This window comes from Lissotriton vulgaris, chromosome 5 (assembly GCF_964263255.1).
Source record: "Lissotriton vulgaris chromosome 5, aLisVul1.2, whole genome shotgun sequence".
Lineage (NCBI taxonomy): Eukaryota > Metazoa > Chordata > Amphibia > Caudata > Salamandridae > Lissotriton > Lissotriton vulgaris.
Window position 1 is genome coordinate 1889566725 of NC_141693.1, and position 24879 is coordinate 1889591603.

Consider the following 24879-nt stretch of genomic DNA (forward strand, 5'->3'; position numbering starts at 1 on the left):
CCTAGGTGTAAGATCAAATCCTGTGTAGGGATCTGTAGTGTACAAACTGAAAAAGGTCATTGATGGAAACAGTATGTATTAGTTCACTAACCTGTGTCCAATCCCTGTCACAGTGGTGTGTCAAGATCCTATTGTAGTAGGTTAGTATACATGTTTAAACACTTAAAAACACTTGATGATGCGATCAGTGATGTCATATGTGTTGTCACTGACCATGTAATGAATTGTGTAATATGAGAGGTCGTAAGCAGTGCATTGCGGGGGCGTAAGTTATTGTTAACTCAGGTAACTTTAACTGCTGAATTTCAATGGTTTTGTACGAGTGAAATCTAAGCCTAACTATAACGACTGTGCAACCTTTGGTTTTTAGTGAATTTCTTTGGTTTTTCAACTTGTATACACGTTTACAAAGTGGTGGAGATGGGGCCTCAGACCAGCTCTTAGCAATCCCGTTGTGTGGGACTTCCTGGAGATAACAGGAGGGTTCTCTCGCCCCAAATACCCCAAGCATCCAAGTGAACTTCATCCCCCAACCAATACTTTGCTAGCGGGTGCAATAGCAGAGTGGTCTCGAAAGGGGCTGGGGCCTCGGTTGAGCTCTCAGAAATCCTGCTGTGTGGGACTTACTAGATATAAGAGGAGGGTTTTTTGGACTCCCAATGACTCTCAGCAACCAAGGGGACTCATCCTTTAACCAGCAGTGCACCAGAAGTCGCATTTGCAGAGTGTGGAGAAAGGGGGGGGCCGCCAACCTCTCAGCAATCCCACTGTTGGGACTTACTGGAGGTGGCAGGAGGAGCTGTTAAGCCCTAAGGACCCTCAGCAGCCAAGGGGACTTCCTCCACCAACAAGTTGTGCACCAGGATCCTTCTTTGCAGAGTGGTTCCAAAAGGGGACGGGGACTCTGTGACTTCCCCCGGGGCTTTTATTTTTTTATTAGTGGAGGGGATCTGCGTGCCCCCCCTTGCCCTGGCCCATTTTGGCCTGTGTACCCCCCAAGCCCCTCTGGACCAGCCATCACCAAATGAGGGAGGTGGATTGCGCGGTACCCCTGCCGGGCACCCAGTGACATCCGTTTGGGAATGCGTGGGGAGCCCCAAGACCCCGGTGGTCCCTGCCAGCTCCCAGCCTCCGGTGGGAGCCAGCATTGCTTTCAGACATAGGGACGCCTGATAGCCAATGATCATTCAGAAACTACCAAAGGCAGGCACACTTTTGGGCCTACTCCCATATTCCATGCATGAGGCAGCTATCTCTCTCTTAGTACAATCTGGCAAGGAGCCAACTAATTGTGCCTCCTATCGCCCCATATCCCTTATAAACTTTGACAAAAAAATCCCGGCCAAAATGCTTTCCACCAGACTCATCTGGCTTTACACTGTATTGATCGACCGCTCTGAACCTCCGGACTGTTTTTTTCAGTTATAAACAGAATAGTTCCGAACATCCCCGCAGCAATAAGCCTTCTTGATGCAGAAAAGGCCTTTGATTTCCTGGAATGGCCGTTCTTCATGGCCACTCTCCGCAAGCTTGGTATCCCGGCTAACTTTATCACACTGTTTGCGTTGCTCTATTCATCTCCTATTGCCCGTCTCTGGGTGAATGGGTCACTATCTCCCCCGATTCTGATATTTCGTGGCACCTGACAAGGTTGTCTCCCAGGGAAAAGAGAGGGATTAAGACATAGGGGGGGATGAGAGAGAAAGAGAAATAAGAAGAGAGTGGGAGAGAGAGAGGGATGATAAAGCAAGATGAGAGAGGAGAGAAACAGAATGGATGGAAGAATATGGCAGGCTTTAACTTTTTGATAAGGCTGCTTCTGATTCCCTGTACGGCCCCTTTGAGTACTGTGATTAGAGTATAGTTTTAACAAAATGTTATGTTTACCAAAAAAATTAGTTAAACCACTGTCACCAACTACTTGTATTCCCCTCCTAATACTTATAATGGTAGTGTTGATGATACTAATACAAATAATACTGCATTGTTTATTATTATCATTATTGTATTCATAGTAGTAGTAGTAGTAGTACAGTAATAGTCTGGCAGTGACCATTAGGGATAAATAAGCCATTGCAAATAATGCAAAATGATAGTGCACATCTTTGTTCCTCTGCTAGGGTACAGCCTGCTAAAATGTTTGTGACATACAATAGTACACCGTCGAATAGATGCTGTTATATGCATGCTGCTGCCAGAGGGTGCTGATCAATGGTGTCCAGCTTCTGCCCATAGTAAGCTACTCTGTGATAGGGGCCCTATTCAGGTATATCTAAGCTTTTAAATGTGAAAACCTGTCAGAGGTAAAGTGTATGTCCAGTTTCTCCATAGCCATCATATGTAAAACACACATTACTATTCACCTGCACAGCAATTATGGATACTTATGCCTGCATTTGTCTCACCTTAGAAATCTCCCTCAGGTGGCAGCGTAGACCCAGGAGTGACATCAAAAAGCCATATATGCCACCACCTAGCACTCTGACATCAAATCTCTTCAAAGGAGACCTGAAATACTCTCTTCTAAAGGTCTTCTGTTTTGAAGATTTTTGCACTGCTGTAGATCTGTTTGCCTTAGTTCAACCCGACTACTTCACCCTTTGTGGGTCCGAGTTCTGGGCCAGTCTGGTCCCTTTGTTGGTTCCAGGAGCACTGTTGTAATGGATGAGTGCCGGAGCTTTGGGGGTGGGGGGAAGCGGGGGAGTTGGTACAACGGCAGCGAAATTTTAAAAAAAAAACATTAAAAAGATGTAAAGATGAAGCCCACGAAATATGAAAAATAAACTCAGTTATTAAGTTGAAACAAACCTGTTGTGTCAGGCCTCAGGCCCGCATCACGGGAAATGATGGACACAGACACATGGGTATGTAGTGTAGTAACTGGCCACGAGCACGTGCACCCGGGCCCTTTTATTGGCGGGCCAAGTCACTCTTGACACCCGGGATGGATGGGTGTGGGGGTGCAGTGTGTCCAGCCCTCAAGGGAGTGGCTGGGAGTACAGCTCCTGCAGAACACTAGAACGTGCCCAGCAGGACACTACATTCCTCCCCAACTTTATTGAAGAGCAAACAAAACGTTAGTCCAACCTGTGGGGACAAAACAAAGTTAACTAAATACCACAGGGGCATCAGTCTTCTGAGTCAGGTGGCAGGACGATGTCAGACATGAGCTGGTGAGTTTTCTTCCAGCAGGACCTTCTCGGCGAGCACCCGTAGTTTAACCAGAGGGGTTCAGGACACGACCGCTGGCTTGAAGCCGTCCGCTGCATACCGTCAGTTCACTGATGATGACATGTCTTGCGGTCTTGCATGGCTCCCATCTTGCTGACGTCGGTAATGGTCTGTGGTGATTTCTAACAGTTCCTTATAGTGGGTTGCATTATGGACATGGATAGAGTCCCAGGTGAGAGTTCACAGAAGTGTTGCTTGATCACATGCCTCTGTTGAACCGCTTGGCTGTAACCCATAACCTGTTGGTGGGGCAATGTCTATTCTTCCTCTCCTGCCTGGGGAGGCCTGCTGTCCCCGTTGCTGCGGGACTGCAGGAGGGCTGCACTGGGGCCGCTTGTGTGCCGACTGGGGGCAGCTGCAGGACCGCCGAGGAGCCGTTACTTAGTCGCATGCACAACCCTCACAGGGGTATGAGTCTTGGCTAAGACTTGCTCTCGCTGCCGCGGTTCGGGTGTAGGCCAGGTTCACAAGTAGCTTCTGATTTCTTTAGTTGGCTGGTGTGGCAACAGTGTAGGACTCCAGTCCATAAGTACTCTGGGAGTGGTGTTTGACGCATGTGCTGATGGCTGGCATGATGTCAGTTGCCAGCCATGTGGTGACTTGGGAAGACAGGTGGTGGTGACTTGCTGGGAGAGTTGGATGTCAGGAGGGATTTGATAGTCATGTGCCTCCGCCTTTCTGAGGTACAGAGTCAGTGGCGGCTTGACACGTAGAGTGTGTGGATCCTCTCTTGCCTGGCTTGGGGCCACTGCCGACTCCGTCTTGAGGCGGTGTGAGGGCAGACACTCAATGCTGATCTTCACCCGTGGCATCTGAGTACAGGAGCAGGGATGTCGCTTGACTTAGACTGCCAACGCTTGGGGATGGACGGTCGCCTGGGGAAGCGTTGGGATGAGACGCGGTTTGCGCTTGCTGCGGCTTATATTCGGTTCACCGTGAGGCTGTGTCCAGGGACGTCGGTCCGCCTTGGTGGCTGTCTGGTGTATCAGGGTGTGCTCTTGGCTTGCTTTGTGAGTCCTCGGTCTTCTCCCTTTGTTGGTCTGTTCAGCCCACCTGTGTTTATCCGGTTTTCGGGGTGACAGGCTGTCACTCTCTTCTTTCTTCGAGGGCGTTGCACTTGGACCTCGAGGCGGCACTATTGTGGCGCCGGCTTCTGCCTTCGCTCCGGCGTGCTCCTTGCTTGCTGGGCGACGTGTCGTCTGGTTGCGTGACGCTGTTTGTTGGAGCGCATGTTGCTGAGGCGGCCTGCCACGTGGGGTGTGTGACTCCTCTCTTGCCCGTTGTGGGTACCGCAGACTCCATCTTGAGGCAGTGTGAAGGAGGACACTGTGTTGCCTTCGGCCTGCTGCGGGGCTTCGCTGGTGCATTGGAGGCGTGATCGTTTTCTGTGCTGCGTTCAGCCTTGTTTCTTTGTTGAGATGTCTCTATCTCCCGGGCGCCTGCCCGTGTTGTCAGATTTGCTGGTGCGACCTTCTGTGCATCTCTGACTTAGTGCGCTAAGTCTTTTTCTTGGGTGTTGTCTTCTGGCACTTGGTGTGCCTGTGGTGTAGTTTGCAATTGCATCTGTTCACCAGTAGGAGCGGGTGATGCAACCTCTTCACCCCCAGTGGCGTTGGGCAGCCACGTGTGGTGCGTGCTCTGCACCAGTCTTTCTTGTGCTGTTGCCAGGGGCTGGTTGGTGTCTGGCTGGTAGTCCACTCTTGCTGGTGGGAGCGGTCATTGGTGTTGCTGCTTGTGTTTGGTGACGTGCACCAGTCTTTCTCCTTTGAAAAGTCTAGGCAGCCCATTGTGGTGGCGTGTAAGGCACCCCGTATTCGCGTGCTTCTTCTGGGGCTTGCTGCCTTACTGGGCTCTGCTGTCCTTCGTTTTTCGTCCTTGGCACTGTTCTGTGCTGGGGCGGGCCTGGGCCCTAGGTGTCTCTTTGCTAGGTGTGGGTTTGGAACTCCTCCTCTTCCAACTGTTAGGAGCGTCCTCCGGCTGATCTGGCGCTGGGAAAAGTGCTCAGGATCTTCAGCATGTCTCGCCTGTGAATGGGGAGTGAGGCTTCCTTTCTGCTATGCACTGGGGTTGTAGGCCCCGGTGGTGACCATGGTGTCACTCCCATTTTGCTTGTGACCGGGTGAGGCCGGTTGCAGCAGGCCGCAGCCTCTCTTGCGGCTGAGGCTGCAGGGAACTACCAGAGGGTGCACTGTGCTCGCACACTTCCCCAACCCTGCCAGACAAACAACACACCTTGAAGGCCACCTGGTTCACCCTCAACCTCCAAGAAGCCAGACGCACCAGTAGACGTCTCAAAAAACAATGGAGAAACAGCCAAACCACCGAAGACCGGACCTCCTACAAGAATGCCATGACAGAATACCACCAACTCCTAAGATCCACCAAAAGAATCTTCATCCATAAATAAATACTCACCAACTCCAGCAACTAGGAAGGAACTCTTCAGAATCATCCAGCAATTCACCAAACCCCCTAGCGAAGCCACGGACATCACACTCTCCCAAGACCTCTGCAACAAGCTCGGCTCCTACTTCTATCTGGAAATCAAGGCCCTCTACGACAACTTCAGCAAATAGATTCCAGAAACCATCCATCCCCCCAGCCCCAACACCCAGCCCACCATAACCCCCTGGACTCCAGTCACCACAGAGATACCACCATGAAGAGCAACCACTCAGGATCCCCCATGGACCCCTGCCCGCCGCACATCTTCCACAGAGCCGCCACTGCCATAGCGCCTGAGTTATGACACACCATCAGCGCCACCTTCGAATCCGGCACTTTCCCCTATGACTGAAAATGCACAGAAGTCAAGCCTCTCCTCAAGACAACCTCTGCAGACCTGACGGACCTGAAAAACCTACTGACCTATTTCTCTCCTTCCCTTCGCAGCCAAAGACACCAAGAAGATCTTCAATGCCCAGCTGACAAACTTCATCGAAGAGAATGCCTTCCTCGACTCTTACCAATTCTGCTTCTGCAGTAACCACAGTACAGAGACCGCCGTCCTTGCTGCCACAGAAGACATTTGCACGCTCCTCGATCAAGGCCACTTTACGGCCCTCATTCTTCTAGACCTCTCTGCAGCCTTCAACACAGTTTCCCACAGTTTTCCGGCATACAGGGAACCGCCTAGAACTGGCTCCCCTCCTTCCTAGTCGACAGAACCCAATGGATCAGACTCCCACCTTTCCTCTCCAAACCCACAGAGATCAACTGCGGAGTACCTCAAGGATCATCGCTCAGTCCCACGCTCTCCAGCATCTATATGAGCCCCTCGCCTCCATCGTCAGACAGCATGGATTCAACATAGTATCCTATGCCAATCCACCCATTTCATTCATTGGCTCCCCCCCAGTGGCCAAAACGCTGATGGTGGTTGAAGAAAAAAATTCTGTGTAGCCATGGTGAAGTTTGCAAAGGAAATTTTGCGTCCTTTCTTCACCCAAAAAATAGGATTAATTCGCTGAAATACTGTAGGGCAAAAGCTGAAGGATAAATCCTGGACCAGTGTCCGCACTTCACCCAGTAGGGACTAGTTCACTTATCCTCAATTCCAATATATATATATATATATATATAATAATAAGCATTCAATTAATACCAGCATTAGCCCAAATGTCCCAAAAGTAACCACAAAAAAACCTGTACTTCACCCAGTTTCAATATGTCATTCCCTGCAGGGTCAAATGCTGAAATGCATTGAAAAAAACACTACAAAAATGAAGGGTTGATAGCTGTTAAAACTGCTGCTAATCAGCCCATAATAATCTCTCCCGTAGGCTTACAGGAAACCAAAGATGGTGGCACGTTGCATGATCCTGAAACGTGAAAATTGTGTGCTGCATTGCGTTTCACAATATGCCAAGCAAATGCGTAGTATTCAACAGCGTCTGAATAGACATGTGCTTGCCCACAATATGTTTATGTATGTGCTCCACAAGTTCAAGCCATATCATATACAAAACAGGTACATATATTTCCCACAGAGCATTAGACTGATTCAGCCTAACTACACCATAAGCATCTTCTTCCTAAGTTTTGGCAGTTTGGGCTGGACTGTTCCCATGAGGCACAGGGTTGAGGCTGATTTGCATATGGCCATGTCTGAACTGGGGTGGTGTGGAGTGCAAAAAACGATGGATTTAGGCCCAGATCTCTGCATTGGGGTGAATGTATGACATTGTTCTGCATTCTGTCCATCAACTGTTGTTTTGCACACATCACAGCCATAAGTGGCCATATTATTATTATTATTATTATTATTATTATTATGAATCAATTCTTGTTGAGTGCATGGCTACCCATAGGCATGCCAGCGCTGTCAAAGCGACAAACTTAGAGAAGGAGTCTTAACTAAAAACATGGTTATTCCAGAACATGCAGTAGTTTCCTGAAAGTTAGATGGTCAGGAATGGATCTGAGCTTGGGCGGGAGAGAGTTCCATAAGATGGTGGCATTGTACGAGAACATGCGTTCGCCTGCTCTTGCCCTCCTTGTTTTGGGTACACTGGATTGGAAGAGGTTGGCAGATCTTAGATTACGTAAGGGTTGGTGAAAAGTTAAGAGGGCATGATTTATTTTTGGGCCTGTGTTCCAGAGCGTCTTGTGCGCAATACATAGTGATTTGAACTTAACGCGTTCTGTTATAGGCAGCCAGTGTAGTGCTATTAATGCTGGTTTCGCTGATTGTTTTCCTGGAATATTATGTAGTAGTCTGGCTGCGGAGTTCTGCACTATCTGAAGCTTCCTAATCGTGGTTTTAGGAGTTCCTAGTTAGAGTGAAATACAATAATCCAGCTGGGGAAGAATCCGGGATTGTACCATGGTTCTGCGCGCAGTATCCAGGAGTAGTGGTAGGATCTTTCTTAGTTGCCTTAGGATGCCGAGGCACGTGGCTGCTACTAGAACTACTTGATGGTCAAGTTTGAGAGATTTGTCGAGCCAGATTCCTAAGCTTTTAATCTTCTCTTTGGGCTGGGGGGAACCGAGGCAGCTTGGCCAACTTATGTTAGAATATGTCTCGGCTTTACTTCCGAGGATGATTAGCTCCGTTTTGTCCCCATTGAGTTTGAGGAAAGATTGGTCCATCCATGTGGCTATCTGCTCCAGGTAAGACTCTAGGTCAATAGAGCTTTCCTTAGGGTGTTCGAGTTCTACTACCAGTTTGGTGTCGTCTGTGTATGTGGCTGTTCTAACACCATAAGGTTGTACTATCTCGACCAGTGGTCTTAGGTACACATTAAAAAGGGTGGGGCTTAGGGATGATCCCTGCGGGACCCTGCAAGTGAGTGGAATCTCATAGGGATAAATTTTTCTCTTTACACCTTTAGCAGGGGAGGTATAGGCTTTGTCCCTAGTCTTTTTGCAAAGTCCATGGTTGCCCCCACTGCCCTTGCCAAAACATTCTTCTTAAGTGTTCTTTGCACAACCCAAGTCCCTCGGACATCAAACAGCACACCCAAGTAAGGGAAGGTTGAAACGTTTGTTAGTTCTACCCTCCTACAAAAGAACTTGTGCTTAGCAGCCTTCTGAGTACCAATCGTCATGATGTAAGATTTAGAAAAATTAGTGGCAAGATCGAGTGAATCCATAAAATCAATGAAAGCATATAAACGTTTTTGAAGACCCACAGCAGTCCTAGCTAATAACACTGTGTACTCAAGTAGTTATTCCAGTACAATTGCTTGATTTTTTTCTTGAAAACAAAAAAATCCTTTTATCTCCAAAATCGTGAGTTCTTTGTGTTGCAACCAGCTCATCGTCTAATTGTAAAGATGAAGTCCGCGAAATATGAAAAGTAAACTCCTTCATTAAGTTGAAATACCAGTGTATGGAGTGAACACCAGACACAGCCTTGCCTGCTCAGTTTCCTTGCATCTGCCGGTCCTGACTCCCATAGGATCTAGAACACGGCAGAGGCACAGGCTTAACAGCAAAATATAAATCATAATAAGAACATCCACATGCCAAATGTACATAAGAAAATGCATGAGCAGTCCTGTTAGTTTATACATGTACTAAACCTAGCACAAGGACTTACCTGCCGTCCACCGCATCGTGCTCTCCTGCTCCTCTCCACTGCAGGCACAGGTTCCTAGACTCCCCTGCGGACAATCCAGACGCTGCTCTCATGCTTCTGGCTTTATACCACAAAAAATGCCACCCCACTCATTCCATTAGCCCTTGATTATAGGCAACACATCAGCTTCAGTCAGATATGTCAGGTATTTTATTTACCTTTGTTCTCATAAGTTTTTTTAAAGAATCATAACTTCTCGTGGCAGAGAAGAAACACTGTACATATAAAAAATAATAGACATATTAACAACAATACAGTATTTACAACATGAACAAAATCACAAAGTGAGTCATACAAAACAACTGTACCAGTTTCAGGGTATTCAGACAAAGGTGCAAAATAATTATGCAAACCTCAATGACCATAGATGAATAAAGTTTTTGAACACTATTTGACAGAGTCACATTCACAAGGAGATATCACATTACACAAATGTTGTAATTCTAGAAACTCTCAGTGATCAGAAATTACGTCTCCTTTCATGCCGACGCGTTTCGAACTCCAAACAGTAGTTATGGGTTCTCTTCAGGGCCTGGTTGCTTTCTGTCTGTATGTGTATGAAAGAAAGGTAACAGTGTGTGAGTATCAGTGTGTAACCTACTTAATTATAACTGCTAGTGATGTATCACATTCGGAAGTGATAATACCTTATTTGTCGCTGTTGTTCTCAGGTGGGGTATTATGCATCATTGAGACTGTCGTCTGAGGGAAATTAAATTAAAACAATCAATTTCAAGTAACGTTCTATGCTAGCTAGCTCTGCTGTGACCTCATGTCAAAGCGCTGCACAACGTACCTTTCAGTGTTTATCGGTCCATGTGGGGGCCATCCCTACGCGCGGTGGAGTTTTTGTCCTAGAGGAAAGGCGGGGATAGATTTACTGTCATTGCGCTTCTGCGGTGTTCTTAATGAGCATGGAGCTTTATGTGAACGGTTCCTACCTTTTAAGCCGGCACCGCGCGTTTCGGGAGCCGCTGGCTCCGTTATCAGCTGGTTTCAGTCGGTGGTTCTTAGCGCGGGTCCCATATACAATCCTGTGTTGCTTTTCTCTGTGCGCTATTTGGAAAGGACAGGGGGATTAGTTGAAGTCCCTGTAGCGGGCAAGGGTGGTATCTAGCATCCTTCAGAACAGCTCACCTCGTTTAAGCGTCTTACTTCCACCAGGATTCCGCTCGCTATGGCAGGCGGCGGCCCGGTTGCTAGGTGACTAAGAGGGGTTCTGGGACCATAGGCATTCTGGGTAATGTAGTTCACTCTGGTTGCGCTGAGAGCAACAGAAGCTTTATTCTAGTTCGCCTGGTGTTCTACCCTTCAGACAAGGGGGGGCATAACAGACCACGTGGAGCCCCACGTAATTAAGACATTATAGCCTGGACACTTCTGACTGAGAATTTAGTCCATTAAGCGTGCTATTAAATTTTAGAATGAGATATGCTTCTTTCCTAAGGAGTGTTTCTTCGATATCAATTGGGCCCTTATTGACAATTGGCGCTATTGTCCAAAGTACAGTCCACTTAAAATCCATTTCACTGTGATTTTGATCCAGGAAATGTTGTACCATGGGAGCACTTACAACCTTCTTTTTGATTCTTGACCTGTGTTGGGTCACACGGCTGTTGACCTGCTGGGTGGTTTTACCTATGTAGATCTTCTGGCAGTCACAAATGATCGCGTATACCACATTACGCGTTTTGCAATTTGAAAAACTGGCATGTTTGCATTTGGTACCTCTATGGACAAACTCCACCCCCTCAATTGTGGAGTCGCATGAAATGCAGTTTCCACACTTGTGGTGTCCTTCAATAGGTTTGAGGCCCCATAGTGATAGTAAATCACTTTTGGGCTTTGGGGCTGTCACGTCGGCTCTAATGAGGTCCTGACCAATACTTTTATTCTTCTTGTACGCGAACAACGGTCGCGGGAAAGGGCATTCAAGTCCTTCAAGCAAATGCCAGTTTTTTAGGATCATCTGTCATCTGTTGCAAGTTGCACAGATGGACTTTTGAAGTCTTCTCTTTTTCGAAAGAAGACAGACAAAAACACCATCCTCCACCACCGAAGTGCACATCCCAGGAGTCTGAGGGACAATTTGCCCTACGGGCAGTTGCTTCGGATACGGAGGAACTGCTCGGAAATAACAGACTATGAGAAACATGCAACTCGTTTTTGCAATGAGATGAAGAATCGGGGCTATCCAAAGAAATTACTGAGTAATTCGATGAAGAGGGCAAAATACACTCCTAGGGAGTGCTTACTCGAAAGAACGGCCAAGCAAGACATGGACCGGCTGGTCTGTGTAACTACATTTGGACCAGACACGCATAAAATGAGACAGATGATCCTAAAAAACTGGCATTTGCTTGAAGGACTTGAATGCCCTTTCCCGCGACCGTTGTTCGCGTACAAGAAGAATAAAAGTATTGGTCAGGACCTCATTAGAGCCGACGTGACAGCCCCAAAGCCCAAAAGTGATTTACTATCACTATGGGGCCTCAAACCTATTGAAGGACACCACAAGTGTGGAAACTGCATTTCATGCGACTCCACAATTGAGGGGGTGGAGTTTGTCCATAGAGGTACCAAATGCAAACATGCCAGTTTTTCAAATTGCAAAACGCGTAATGTGGTATACGCGATCATTTGTGACTGCCAGAAGATCTACATAGGTAAAACCACCCAGCAGGTCAACAGCCGTGTGACCCAACACAGGTCAAGAATCAAAAAGAAGGTTGTAAGTGCTCCCATGGTACAACATTTCCTGGATCAAAATCACAGTGAAATGGATTTTAAGTGGACTGTACTTTGGACAATAGCGCCAATTGTCAATAAGGGCCCAATTGATATCGAAGAAACACTCCTTAGGAAAGAAGCATATCTCATTCTAAAATTTAATAGCACGCTTAATGGACTAAATTCTCTGTCAGAAGTGTCCAGGCTATAATGTCTTAATTACGTGGGGCTCCACGTGGTCTGTTATGCCCCCCCTTGTCTGAAGGGTAGAACACCAGGCGAACTAGAATAAAGCTTCTGTTGCTCTCAGCGCAACCAGAGTGAACTACATTACCCAGAATGCCTATGGTCCCAGAACCCCTCTTAGTCACCTAGCAACCGGGCCGCCGCCTGCCATAGCGAGCGGAATCCTGGTGGAAGTAAGACGCTTAAACGAGGTGAGCTGTTCTGAAGGATGCTAGATACCACCCTTGCCCGCTACAGGGACTTCAACTAATCCCCCTGTCCTTTCCAAATAGCGCACAGCGAAAAGCAACACGGGATTGTATATGGGACCCGCGCTAAGAACCACCGACTGAAACCAGCTGATAACGGAGCCAGCGGCTCCCGAAACGCGCGGTGCCGGCTTAAAAGGTAGGAACCGTTCACATAAAGCTCCATGCTCATTAAGAACACCGCAGAAGCGCAATGACAGTAAATCTATCCCCGCCTTTCCTCTAGGACAAAAACTCCACCGCGCGTAGGGATGGCCCCCACATGGACCGATAAACACTGAAAGGTACGTTGTGCAGCGCTTTGACATGAGGTCACAGCAGAGCTAGCTAGCATAGAACGTTACTTGAAATTGATTGTTTTAATTTAATTTCCCTCAGACGACAGTCTCAATGATGCATAATACCCCACCTGAGAACAACAGCGACAAATAAGGTATTATCACTTCCGAATGTGATACATCACTAGCAGTTATAATTAAGTAGGTTACACACTGATACTCACACACTGTTACCTTTCTTTCATACACATACAGACAGAAAGCAACCAGGCCCTGAAGAGAACCCATAACTACTGTTTGGAGTTCGAAACGCGTCGGCATGAAAGGAGACGTAATTTCTGATCACTGAGAGTTTCTAGAATTACAACATTTGTGTAATGTGATATCTCCTTGTGAATGTGACTCTGTCAAATAGTGTTCAAAAACTTTATTCATCTATGGTCATTGAGGTTTGCATAATTATTTTGCACCTTTGTCTGAATACCCTGAAACTGGTACAGTTGTTTTGTATGACTCACTTTGTGATTTTGTTCATGTTGTAAATACTGTATTGTTGTTAATATGTCTATTATTTTTTATATGTACAGTGTTTCTTCTCTGCCACGAGAAGTTATGATTCTTTAAAAAAACTTATGAGAACAAAGGTAAATAAAATACCTGACATATCTGACTGAAGCTGATGTGTTGCCTATAATCAAGGGCTAATGGAATGAGTGGGGTGGCATTTTTTGTGGTATAAAACTATTTACAAGGTCCAGCCTTCCCCACTGAACAAGGGCCTAACTCCTTCCCTCATGCTTCTGGCAGCATGAAAGCGGCGTCCTGATTGGCTTGAGTGCCCTCAATTTTCTCTCCCAGTGAGACTGGGAGCATGTGTCTGCTGTCTCCAACCTGGCAACGCATCTCGGGTTGGAGACCGCTCAGTGCGCATGTCGGTTAGGCTGTCCTGAGACAGCCGGCCAAACCCACATGCGCACTTAGAACAATGCTCACCACTCACCTTTCATCACGGTTACCCCGATGGCCCCACCTCGAAAGACTCAGCCCGGGAAGGAAAAATAAAACGATAAAAAACATGTATTATTTTTCATGTTTTTAGGCTGTAGGCGGAAGGGGGGGGCGATGCTCCTCCACCGTAGCAGGGGAGACGCCGCTGGTTGGTTCCGTTTCTTTAGAGGCTCCAGAGGTTGCGTTTACCTTTGAAAAAGTCTGTATGGTCAGGGTCAGGGTCAGGGTCGTCCATTGACTCCAACTCAACTTTGAAATTGTCTTCAGACTTGGCTCCTGTCCGGTTGGGCCGGTGCCTGGCTCTGCCTTGGCACTGAGCCCAGTCCTGCCATATCCTCGCCTGGGTTATTTTGACACCTAGGGATGACACTCCTCAGATGGGTTTGGTGGGCATACCTTGGTCGTCTGCAGCTCCTTCCCATTTCCCCACAGGGCCTTAAGGAGTTTCTGGGCTCATCTTATGCCTTACCACCAGCGATTGGTTTCAGACGGACAGTTTGAACCTTTTCAAACTCAACGTTTTCTGCTCTGCAGCTGAAGGCTTGTGAAAACTCTAAAGCAGCAGTGCAGGGCCCTCATCCACTTCTCGGACTGTCATTGCCAAAGGTAAGTAACACTTTCTACAGGCTCTGGGGAAGTCTAAGGAACCAGGGCTTACCCTTTAGTGGTGAACCAAAAAGGCTACCAGAAAGATAGTGTTTAGTGTACCCTGGCCTCTTCCGACATTGAGATACATTTCTATAGCCCGTCTGAGCTGGTCCAGGCCAGTGTAATGTAATATGTAGCTTCATACACTGGGGCAGTGAGCAGAGACAACGTGTGGATACTGTTCATATACTTGGCAGTTTGACTAAGGGATGGTGAACGGGCTGTGTAAGAGTTATTACCTTGTTAAGTAAATTAGATTTCAAAATATTTGCAGTTAAAATGTGCCTTTTTAATTTTAGATGATTATTGTAGATCCATATTCGTGTATTTTCTGTTTGTTTTTATATATGTTTTTTGTTTTTCCTGTAGACTGGAGATGGGCCCGCAGCTTTGCAGGTAACTAGACTGTCCGTCTTGTTTATCCTTTACCTCTTTAATTATCTTTCATTGGTTCACTTTATGTGAGTATTTGCCGTAAGGGGTATCTAAGAGTCTCTCTGTATTTTTTAGATATCAATCATATATTAACAATGTGCACCATGTCGGAGAGTCTCTGCTGTTAGACAGGTGAGCTCTTTCTGCGTGTTCTGGTGTTGATGCTTTGGTTATAGAGCGCATCAGAATATAGACCAGCTATTTTGGAGAGAACGAATAAAAAGCATAATTGCATTCTGTGCCACTGCTGGGGAGGTGCACCACTTCTAGGAGGTGCTCCACTTTTGGGGTCTGCAGCACTGCTGAGATGTGCGCCGCTGCTGGGGCCTGCAGCACTGCCAGAGTCTGTTGAGCTGCTCAGATTGGGATCTGAGCAGACTGGGGTCTGCACCACTGCTAAGGTCTGCACCACTCCCGGGGTCTGTAGACCTTCTGGGATCTGTAGTGTTACTGTGGTCTATACTGCTGCAGGTGTATGCACTGATCATGGAGTCTGCAGCGCTGCTGGGGCTTTGATGGCTGGTCATGGAGTTCCTAGAATAGAAGCCATACAATGTATGTCAAACCATTGCTTACATCTCTATATACTCCATGTACTCTACTACTAGACATTCATTACATCAATAAACTTATACCGTTATCATCTGCTAAACCAAGGCCAGAAAATGTTATCAAACAAAATCACTTTATTGCAGAACTAATATTGTCATGGTATCAGTCAAAGCAAATCACTTTATTGCAGTACTAACGTTGCCATAAGGGGCTGGGTGGGTCAAAATTGCTCCTTGTTCCGTCGAGGGCTCACGTGCAACGAGTGGGTGCAGCTTCCAAGCACAGGAACAAGAGGATGCTTCTTCGGATTCCCGCTCTCTTTATTCCTCTTCGGGAGGGCGTGTACCCTCCTCCGGTACGCCTCCTGGGCGTGGCCGACGATGTAGGTGTCTAGGACAACCCCTCTTGGGCGGGAAAAAGGCGCGCCCCGGCTACGCCACTTCGAGCATACCAGCCGTGACACGCCCCCCGCCCAAAATGGTTTCCCGGGGGGATCCGGGCCCCCTACCATACGTTCGGGGGGACCGAGTGGTCGCCCCTTTCCATATGGCCGGGATGCCTGTCACCCCCTCCCAACACAATCCCCAAGGATGGGAAGACGGACGCAGTTCTGAACTTTTGGAAGGCGGGAGGGAGTTACCCTCCCGGCCGTATTTATTAAAATATGAAACAAAATTAAAATATAAAAATAACAGTTTCATATCATGTACAATTTTCATTTATTACATTTCGATGAAGACATGTTCTTTGGCTAACCTTAACAAATCTCTAGTACAGAGGATTTCCTAGCCGAGTCTAACATCATGCAAATGCATACTTTCTAAATTAAAAAATTGTACATCCTAACATTACGGGCCAACGGCAAGGTCGCAACCGGTGTCAGATCCCTACTACCAGAACTCTCCCCCTCACGGTGTGAGGGCGGGCGTGCAGAGGACTGTACCTCTGTGCCAACTCCAATTTCCCTTGTCTTGCGGGCCCCCTATTTTAACTCGACGCCATCTTAAGGGTCGTCCGAGGACTCGTGTGAGGTGTCTGTAAGAAGGTAGCGTGGACCCCCTCCCACCCCACACTGTCTATCACATCCGCCGTCGCGGATATCCGGTCCCCGGGAAATTTGTAGGAGGGGCATCTAGCCGCCTCCTCCCCTGGAAGAGGCCTATGACCGTCTTCCCTTAGGCGACCCATACTTAGTGGGTGCCGCCTCCCCGTGTGAGGGGCCAATGGCCGCCTCCCCCCGGGCGCTCCCATCCATAGTGGGTGGCGCCCCCCTCTAGGGACCTTGAAAATACTGCTCACCGATCATGACCTTACCGCCACAGGCCGGATAGTTGACCGGCTATCCGGCCCCCCCACAACTCCTACTAAAGGTCATATTTTTCCAAACCCCTTAGCCATGCTACGAAGTCTCCTATGAGTAAGACATTCCCCTCCCGGCACTAATGGACCCCATCATCGAGATACATGTGATCCCCCCAAATACATCCGTGTGGAATACAGTGCAACTGCGCCGAGCGAAACAACCTACCGAGTTTATTATTTACCTTTTTAACTGAATGGTTCAATGCTGGCACAGAGAGGCCCCCCCGCCACACCTTCCTGGGAATCATGTGGGACCATGCTATCGTGCACCCCGGGATTCTTCTCGCCAGCCAGGTAACAGTAGATAAAACTCGCTCGAGTAATGCTCGCCTCCCGAGTGTCACCAAGTCATTGCCCCCCAGGTGTACTATGATTACAGATGGCGGTGACCTCTGCCGCCCTAACAGACCCTCAACAAAAGATTCAAACTGGTCAATACAGAGCCCGCCCCTTCCGTGGAAGGTCACCTTGTACCCGTATTCCCCAGCTGCGTGAGTCACGTCACCTGCTTTGAATACGTCCCCGGCCCGTCTCACGTATGAGTGGCCTACGACCCACACCACTTTTTCCTCAGCCGGTGATCTCTGACCGCTGTTCCCCAGGTGCCGAGTTGACTGACCAGTCCGCCCCGCATAGCCTGCTCGCGAAACTGTAAACCAAACAGAAGACAAGAAGCGTGAGTGCATAAAATTGACTTCACAACATAAGGAACAAAATATAATGATGGACCCTTCCTAGAGTCAGCACCTGACTAACTTTCTCCCCGTAATATTCGTTGACCCTTGAATTAATGAAGGGGATTGTGTGCACACTGGATGGCACCCATCATCACTATGCCTATTCCCTAGGGAATTTTAGTGCAAATAAAACAACCGCAAAAGTGCACCACAAAAAGCAAGACAATAAGTGCAAATGGTATTTAAGCACAATGAAGAAATATTTCTCAAAGAGATGTTGATAGTCTTCTTTTAATCTTTATTTTCAGTTTGCAGTGAAACATATACAGCCGACGCGTTTCGTCCCAAGCTGGGACTTCTTCAGGGCTTTAAGTTTATGATACGTCGCTTTTGGAGAGAATGTGAGAGGAACCGGGGTCCAAGGGGCGCCTTCCCGGATACTGTAATCCTGATGTATATTAGTTCATTCCAATGTCGAATTAACAGGGTTGGACTGTAAGCATGCTAATGGGCGATGAAGGCAGTGCTTATCAGGGTTCCTGGGTAGTGTAAACGGTCTTACCACCTTAGTTTTGTGTCTGTCTTAAGCCGTCTACTGAGTGATTTATAGAGCTAGTGGTGGACTGATGGTCCTATTTGTCCAAGGGAGGAGGGTATAGGCACTGTGTTCCAGCAGGCCGTTCCTGGTAAAACGGCCGGCGCCCATCCACAGCCCTCGTCCCGCCGAAACACGCACAGCGACGTCGTGTTCGTGACTTCACAACATGTGCAACCGCACATACCTTTTATAACAGTTCGAGGACCATCGTCCCAGTTGTTTCACCTTCTCAACACTCTGACCCCTGGCTGTAGCTTCTGTAGCAGCCCCTATCCTAAAGGAATGGGTCCCGAAATCGCCCGGGTCCAAGCCCGCTGCTGCGATTGCCATTGTTAACACCCTCTGAAACTGAAACCTCGTCAGTGGGGTGGCGTCGATGTGTCTCAGCAAGCTTCCCCCCCATGTTTCCCCGCTTTGTGCCAAATATTCCTCAACGCACTTTACCGGGCACACGGGGGACCCTCGCATGCGCTGGACAACAATACTGTCTCCCATAGCACTCTGGTCGGTCTTGGACCTGGTTATTGTGACCATCATTGAGTCACCCTTAATCAGAATGCAGTCCCGACACAGACCTCCTTCCACATCATTCTTATTTCTAGCAACCAGCTCGCTAACCCGCATAGCCCCATGGAATGCTAATGCGAAAGCGGCCCGGAACAGCACTGCCTCGAACTGGGAGGAGCATGTCGTGGGGAGTATCGCTATCAGGAGGGACAACCTTTCTAACCCAATCGGGCGCCTCTCGTCTACTCTACGACCCTCAAGGCGTTGCCAACCACGAAGGGCTTTCCTCACTAGAAAGGACGATGTTGGGTCCTTGATGCCATGCGCCTGCGCCATGAATAAAATGGCGGCCCGGTGTCTATTGGCCGTTGCCACTGATCGGCCTGCACTGTGCAGTGCTACTAGAAACTTCAGGACATAATCCTCCTGTCCCCAATTGTCCCCCCCAGCCGGACCCAAAAATGCACAATAGGAACGAAACGCTCCTTCGTATGCCTTCCTTGTCCTGGGAGCTAAGCTTGCTGCCACGAGGTCTTGTAATCCGGGGCACCGAGTAGCCAGAGTGCTTCGGGAAATGGTACCGCCTCTAGGTCCGCGGAAGGTAGATAACCCCTGAAAGCCTGCATGTGTGAACGAGAGAGTGCATCAGCCGCCTGGTTCAGTACACCTGGCACATGCTTCGCCCTGAATTGTACGTTCAGTCTCATGCATAGTAGTACAATTTCCTTCAGTAATCTCAATATCCACTTGCAGCGTGCTGCCTGATTATTTATACATTCAACGACAGTCATATTGTCGGACCAAAACACAACAGATCGATCTCGGAACTCATCCGGCCATGCCTTCAGAGCCACAAAAATGGGGAACAACTCGAGAAACCCAATGTTACCTGTGATACCGCTGGTGTGCCACCACGTCGGCCATGTTTGCGCCGACCATCGATTACCAAAGATAGCGCCAAATCCCACGCTCCCAGCCGAGTCGGTCCACAAACCCAGCTCATCTGAGGACGCAGGTGGCTTGTTCCATACCACTCGACCGTTGAAATCCGCCAGAAATGCCAACCAAATGCGCATGTCCTGGCGAACCTCTGCAGACAGTCTCGTGCGGTGGTGTCCCTCCAACCATGGCTTGTGCAATAGAGCGGGAAAAGGGGCGGGCCATTGGTATCATTCTTAGGGCAAAGTTAAGCTGGCCCACTGCTTGTTGTAACTGATGGAGGGTAACTTTCTCTTTGCTAATGCACAGTTCCAGGGAAGCCCTGAACTTCGTTACTTTCTCCACTGACAGACGGAAACATCCCTCCACAGAATCGAGCTCAATTCCCAGAAACTCGAGTGAAGTAGATGGTCCTACCGTCTTACCCGGTGCCAATGGCACCCCGAACCCCTTCATGAGAGTGCAAAATTCCTGTAACGCCTGCGCACATTTTGTGTCGCCGGCTGGCCCCAAAAACAAAAAATCATCTAGGTAATGCATAACCTGAGCATGGCCAGTGGCCTTGGTGAACGCCCATTCCAGAAAACAACTGAATTTCTCAAAATAAGCACAAGAGATGGAGCACCCCATTGGCATACATCTATCCATGTAGTATTGGCCCTGGAAAACAAAGCCTAACAGACGCTGATCCCGTGGGTGTACCGGGAGCAACCGGAACGCTGACTCAATATCTGACTTCGCCATCAGCGCTCCGGGCCCCAAGCGATTCAACATGGCGACGGCATCATCGAAGGATGCGTACCGCACCGAGCAAACCCCTGGGTCAATGGCATCGTTCACTGAAAGACCCCTCGGAGCTGACAAGTTATGGATCAGCCTAAATTCCCCCGGGTCTTTCTTGGGAACCACTCCCAACGGGGAACAGATGAAATTAGTTACTGGCGGGTGTCTATATGGGCCAACTACCCGGCCATGGGCATCCTCCTTTGCAATCTTCCTTTCAACCACCGCTGGATTATGCTGAACCGACGGTTGGTTTCTACAAAGTGGTTCCCCTCGAAAATCCCCCGCCGGGATGTGGAAACCATATAAGAAGCCGTTCCTCAACACCCCAGCGGAGACATGATCAGGGTATTCGTTTAGCCAGGGAATCATTGCCATGATATCTACAGGGGTAGGTAGCGGTACCCAATGGTCCCGCTCAGACCTGTTTGGCCCCTCCTCTACCCCCTGTATCACCATTCTTGGCTCGGCACGAGCTCTCGGGGTGTGAAGAGTTTCCGCAACCTGCACACGCATGTCTGAACTTACATGTCCCTTGTGGCCTAGTGCAATTGCCTCTGTTAAAATTCCAACAGACCCCTTTCCTACCCCCATTCCCACCATTCCTTGGTTGGTGGTCGCCCGCGGGGCCTGCTCGAAAGGGCGTCGCAGGCTGATGGCGGGAAGGCCCCGACCCATTCCCGCCAAGCGAGGACGACTTCGTCGCGCCCGGCAGGAGCTGCTTCTGCCAAGAGATTGAGTCGAGACAATCCCACGTCAGAGATGAATCGTACTCCTTGGCCTTACGAAACTTCATATCGTACCCCATCCATTCGTCACCCTCATATGTATCATAAAAATCCATTATTCGTGCCTGATAGCAGGACAATTCGGCCAAAACCTCGGGCTTACGTTCCCCAATAATTGCAGAAAACATTGCGAAGGCCCTGGCCCAATTCGAGATTGTCTCATCCACCCTGAATCCCGCCATTTTTGCTCGCCATACACTCGGGTGCCACAACTCCTTCTGTGCCTTAACATACTCCATCTCGCGATGGTCAGTCAGCAGGGAAAACATGTTCACATACTTATCAGCCCATATCAATTCTTTTGTGGCCAACGGTATATGTTGGACCACCTTCTCCCGCCTTGAGGGCAAAGACCCCTCCCTTGCCATCGGCAATGCTTGATTACCCGGCTCCGGTGCTGTTCTCGCTGCTGCTTCGACACCAGCTGCCGGTCCTTCCGAGATCGCCTGTGGGGGAACAAAAGGGAGATTCGCCTTCGCGGCCTCTCGCGACTGCCGCAACTGCTGTATTAATAACTTGGCCTCTTCGGCCGTGTCTGCCGATGCCGTAGCACCCCCTGTCTTCCTGCCAAGCCATGCGGCCAACTGGGCGGCTAATTCCGGAGGCATGTCCTCCTCGCTGGCGGGCGTAACAACAACCGGAATCGGCTGACCCGCGTCTGGGATCGGTACCGGGGCCTCGACTGGAATGACCAGGGCTTGCAGGGGGTAACTCGGGAACCTGGACATCACCCCCTGCCGCCCTATTCCTGGCCCGCTTTCCCCTACCCTCGGGGACGACCTTCGGCAAAGCCGGGCCTATTACCTTCTTCGGTCTACCCGGATTGTTCATCGCGGCCATCTGCTTCTTCATGTTCGCCATATCTCTTACCAGCATGCGAAGCATCTGGTCGGTTCCGGACTTATTTCCTGCCTTCTTGCCATGCATTATTATCGAGTGTCCGATCTACGTTGATCAACGCGTTTCTGGACCCTGAGCCTCAAAGTCACTGAAAGAGAAACACAAGAATTACAAGTTCTCAAAATTGCTCCTTGTTCCGTCGAGGGCTCACGTGCAACGAGTGGGTGCAGCTTCCAAGCACAGGAACAAGAGGATGCTTCTTCGGATTCCCGCTCTCTTTATTCCTCTTCGGGAGGGCGTGTACCCTCCTCCGGTACGCCTCCTGGGCGTGGCCAACGATGTAGGTGTCGAGGACAACCCCTCTTGGGCGGGAAAAAGGCGCGCCCGGCTACTCCACTTCGGGCATACCAGCCGTGACACGCCCCCCGCCCAAAATGGTTTCCCGGGGGGATCCGGGCCCCCTACCATACGTTCGGGGGGACCGAGTGGTCGCCCCTTTCCAATCTCCACTCTCTTCACAGCACTCACAGTTGCATCATCTTCTACCCCTGGGTAGTGCTGTCTGCTTTCTGTACCATCCTCCAGTCACTTCATACTCCCATTATATAAAGCACATACTAATGGTGACGTTTGATATTTAGTCGACCAGTCCATAGTATTTAAGTAAGACATATGCACATATTGTTTGTAATTGTAGCTTTAGTTTCCGAATATATGTAATCACAAATATAGTCCCATTCACTACTAGTGTTCTTGCAGTGAAAACCAAAGTGCTACTCTGATGCTTTTTATGCTCCATTAAATGGAATCATATAACTGTCTTAATTCTCTTCCCCTGTCTTGTCCTCTTTATGTGGGTGCACTTCTCTGGCTAGACAGCTACCTGTTACCCTGCTAAGTAACAGTAATGTGACACAGCAGGATACAGGAGATGGACAGAAACATTTAAAGACCAGTATAGCAGGAGATTTGAAATCACGGGAGAGGAAGAGATGTAGAAATATATGTAAAGTAGGGATCGAAGTACATGGAGAAAGAGTTAAAATATTCAAGTGAGGTGAAAAAAAGGGAGCTGAGGTAATATGAAAGAAAGCAGTGGTGGCAAAGTGAGGTAGTGAAATAATGGTAAAGTAAATTGCGAAGGTAGGTTGTGAGAGAGCAATGAGGTAGGAAGAGGTGACATAGACAGATAAGAGTTAGTGCGAGAACTGAGAGAGAAAAGTGAGGGGTGATGAGGTAGAGAAAGCCCTGAGATGAGAAATAGACAAGTCGGTAGAGACTCTGGGAGAGGGGGAGAGAGATGAGGAAAAGATAGAGATGATATGTGTAAACCGAAGAAGATGGAGGAGAGGTACTGGAAGATCAGATGGAAAAAGTGCAGTAAGATTAGAGAGCGGAATGAGGTAGAGAGAAAGAGTTGAGGTAGAAAGGGGATTGAGAGATATAGATATAGATATAGATGAATGCACAGAGTGATCCAGAGAGGCACGGTCATGTTCGAGAGATGAAGGCAAGTGAAGTATATTGAGAGAGGAGTGAGGAAGACAAAGATGAGGTTGAGAGAACTAAGATAGGGAGAGGATGAAGATACATAGAGAGGTTGAGCTAGAGAGGTTAAAAGAGAGAGGCAAAGGTTGTAGAGGTGAAGTAGAGTAAGGAGAGAGAAATGATGCAAAGATTTTTTCCAATTAATTGCTGGCAGGCCAGGCCAGCACACTAAGGGGAAGAATTATTATTGTTTAGAGAAACGCAGTGCCGCAACCAAAGTTTTGAAACTGTGGAAATTGTACTTTTTGTGCACCTGACTGTAATAGGTGCTTGCGACCCCCCTGTTCAGCCCCCTTGCGCTCCATAGCAACTGAACCCCTGATTTTCGAACCGGACCTGCTCTCGGCCGAGTATTGACGCCGAGAGCAGAGCACCGGTTTTGGCGGCCATCTTAGGTCAGGCAGCTAATTGTGACGCGATTTCAGGCGCCATAAAAACGGGCAGAGATGACTCCGCGCAGCGGACGCGATCAGCGGGAGCGCCGGATCTGCGCCGGAGTCGTGCCAGAGTCCTGCCCGTCTGCGCCCGTCCGCGCTGAGGACGCGCTGCAGGACGGGCTGGACTCTGGGTCTCCCGGTGTCTACGCGCCCATATCCCGGGAGGACTTATATGCCACCCTTCATTCCCTTAGACCCCCGGCGCTTGGCTGCCATCATCAGCTTAGACCCGAGGTACTGTGTTGCGCCCACAAGTGTCCCTCTTGCAGCGTCTCTATTGCCGGTCCCACTCAGGTCCGCAGCTTCTCTATTCTTCCTTTGCCGGCCAGTCATACCTCCCAATCTAAACATGGTTTTTTGATCAATGCGCGTTCACTGATCAAACATGGGATTGAATTCCACGATTTCGTTAGTTCAAGGAATCCTGATTGGATCTTTGTTACTGAAACGTGGGCCACCGAGTCCTCGGGCCATGATTTGCTTTTGGCCATACCTGAAGGATATACCTGTCTAAGGTTAGACCGAGAACGCTGTAGAGGGGGTGGAATTGCCATTCTTTTTAAATCTACTCTCACATGTACCATTAAACCCCTATCGGTCTCTACGGATCCTTTTGAGGCGCTTTACTTCTGTATTGTCCACACTCCAGTAAGCTCCTTTTCAGGCATACTACTTTATAGGCCCCCGGGGACCAGAGCTAACTTTTGCTCAGAACTCTTCAGAATTTTGGAACCCTACTTTGGTAGACCCCATCTTACTATTCTGGGCGACATTAATTTTCACCTAGAGGATCTTACTTCTAAAGAGACCTGCTCCTTGCTCAACTCTCTGGAGGCATGTGACTTTGTCCAACGAGTTCTCCTCCCGACTCATAAGGCGGGACACATCCTTGACGGGATCTTTTCCAACGACCCCAGATTAAGTGTTGGCACCCCGGTCCCG

At 48.8% G+C, this 24879-nt stretch overlaps 1 protein-coding gene across 2 annotated transcripts in view; it reads left to right on the forward strand.

Moving 5' to 3' along the window:
- The window catches only part of LOC147717634 (E3 ubiquitin-protein ligase TRIM39-like), a 304954-nt gene that overhangs the window by 188108 nt on the left and 91967 nt on the right, over positions 1–24879 (forward strand). The window contains exon 6 of one of the 2 annotated variants that reach the window (XM_086924428.1): positions 14841–14867. The exons of the other annotated variant lie outside the window; for it this stretch is intronic. Within the exon in view, the coding sequence (XP_086780554.1) occupies positions 14841–14867 (27 nt within the window). The remainder of the gene's footprint in view (positions 1–14840; positions 14868–24879) is intronic. 2 annotated transcript variants of the gene reach the window in all.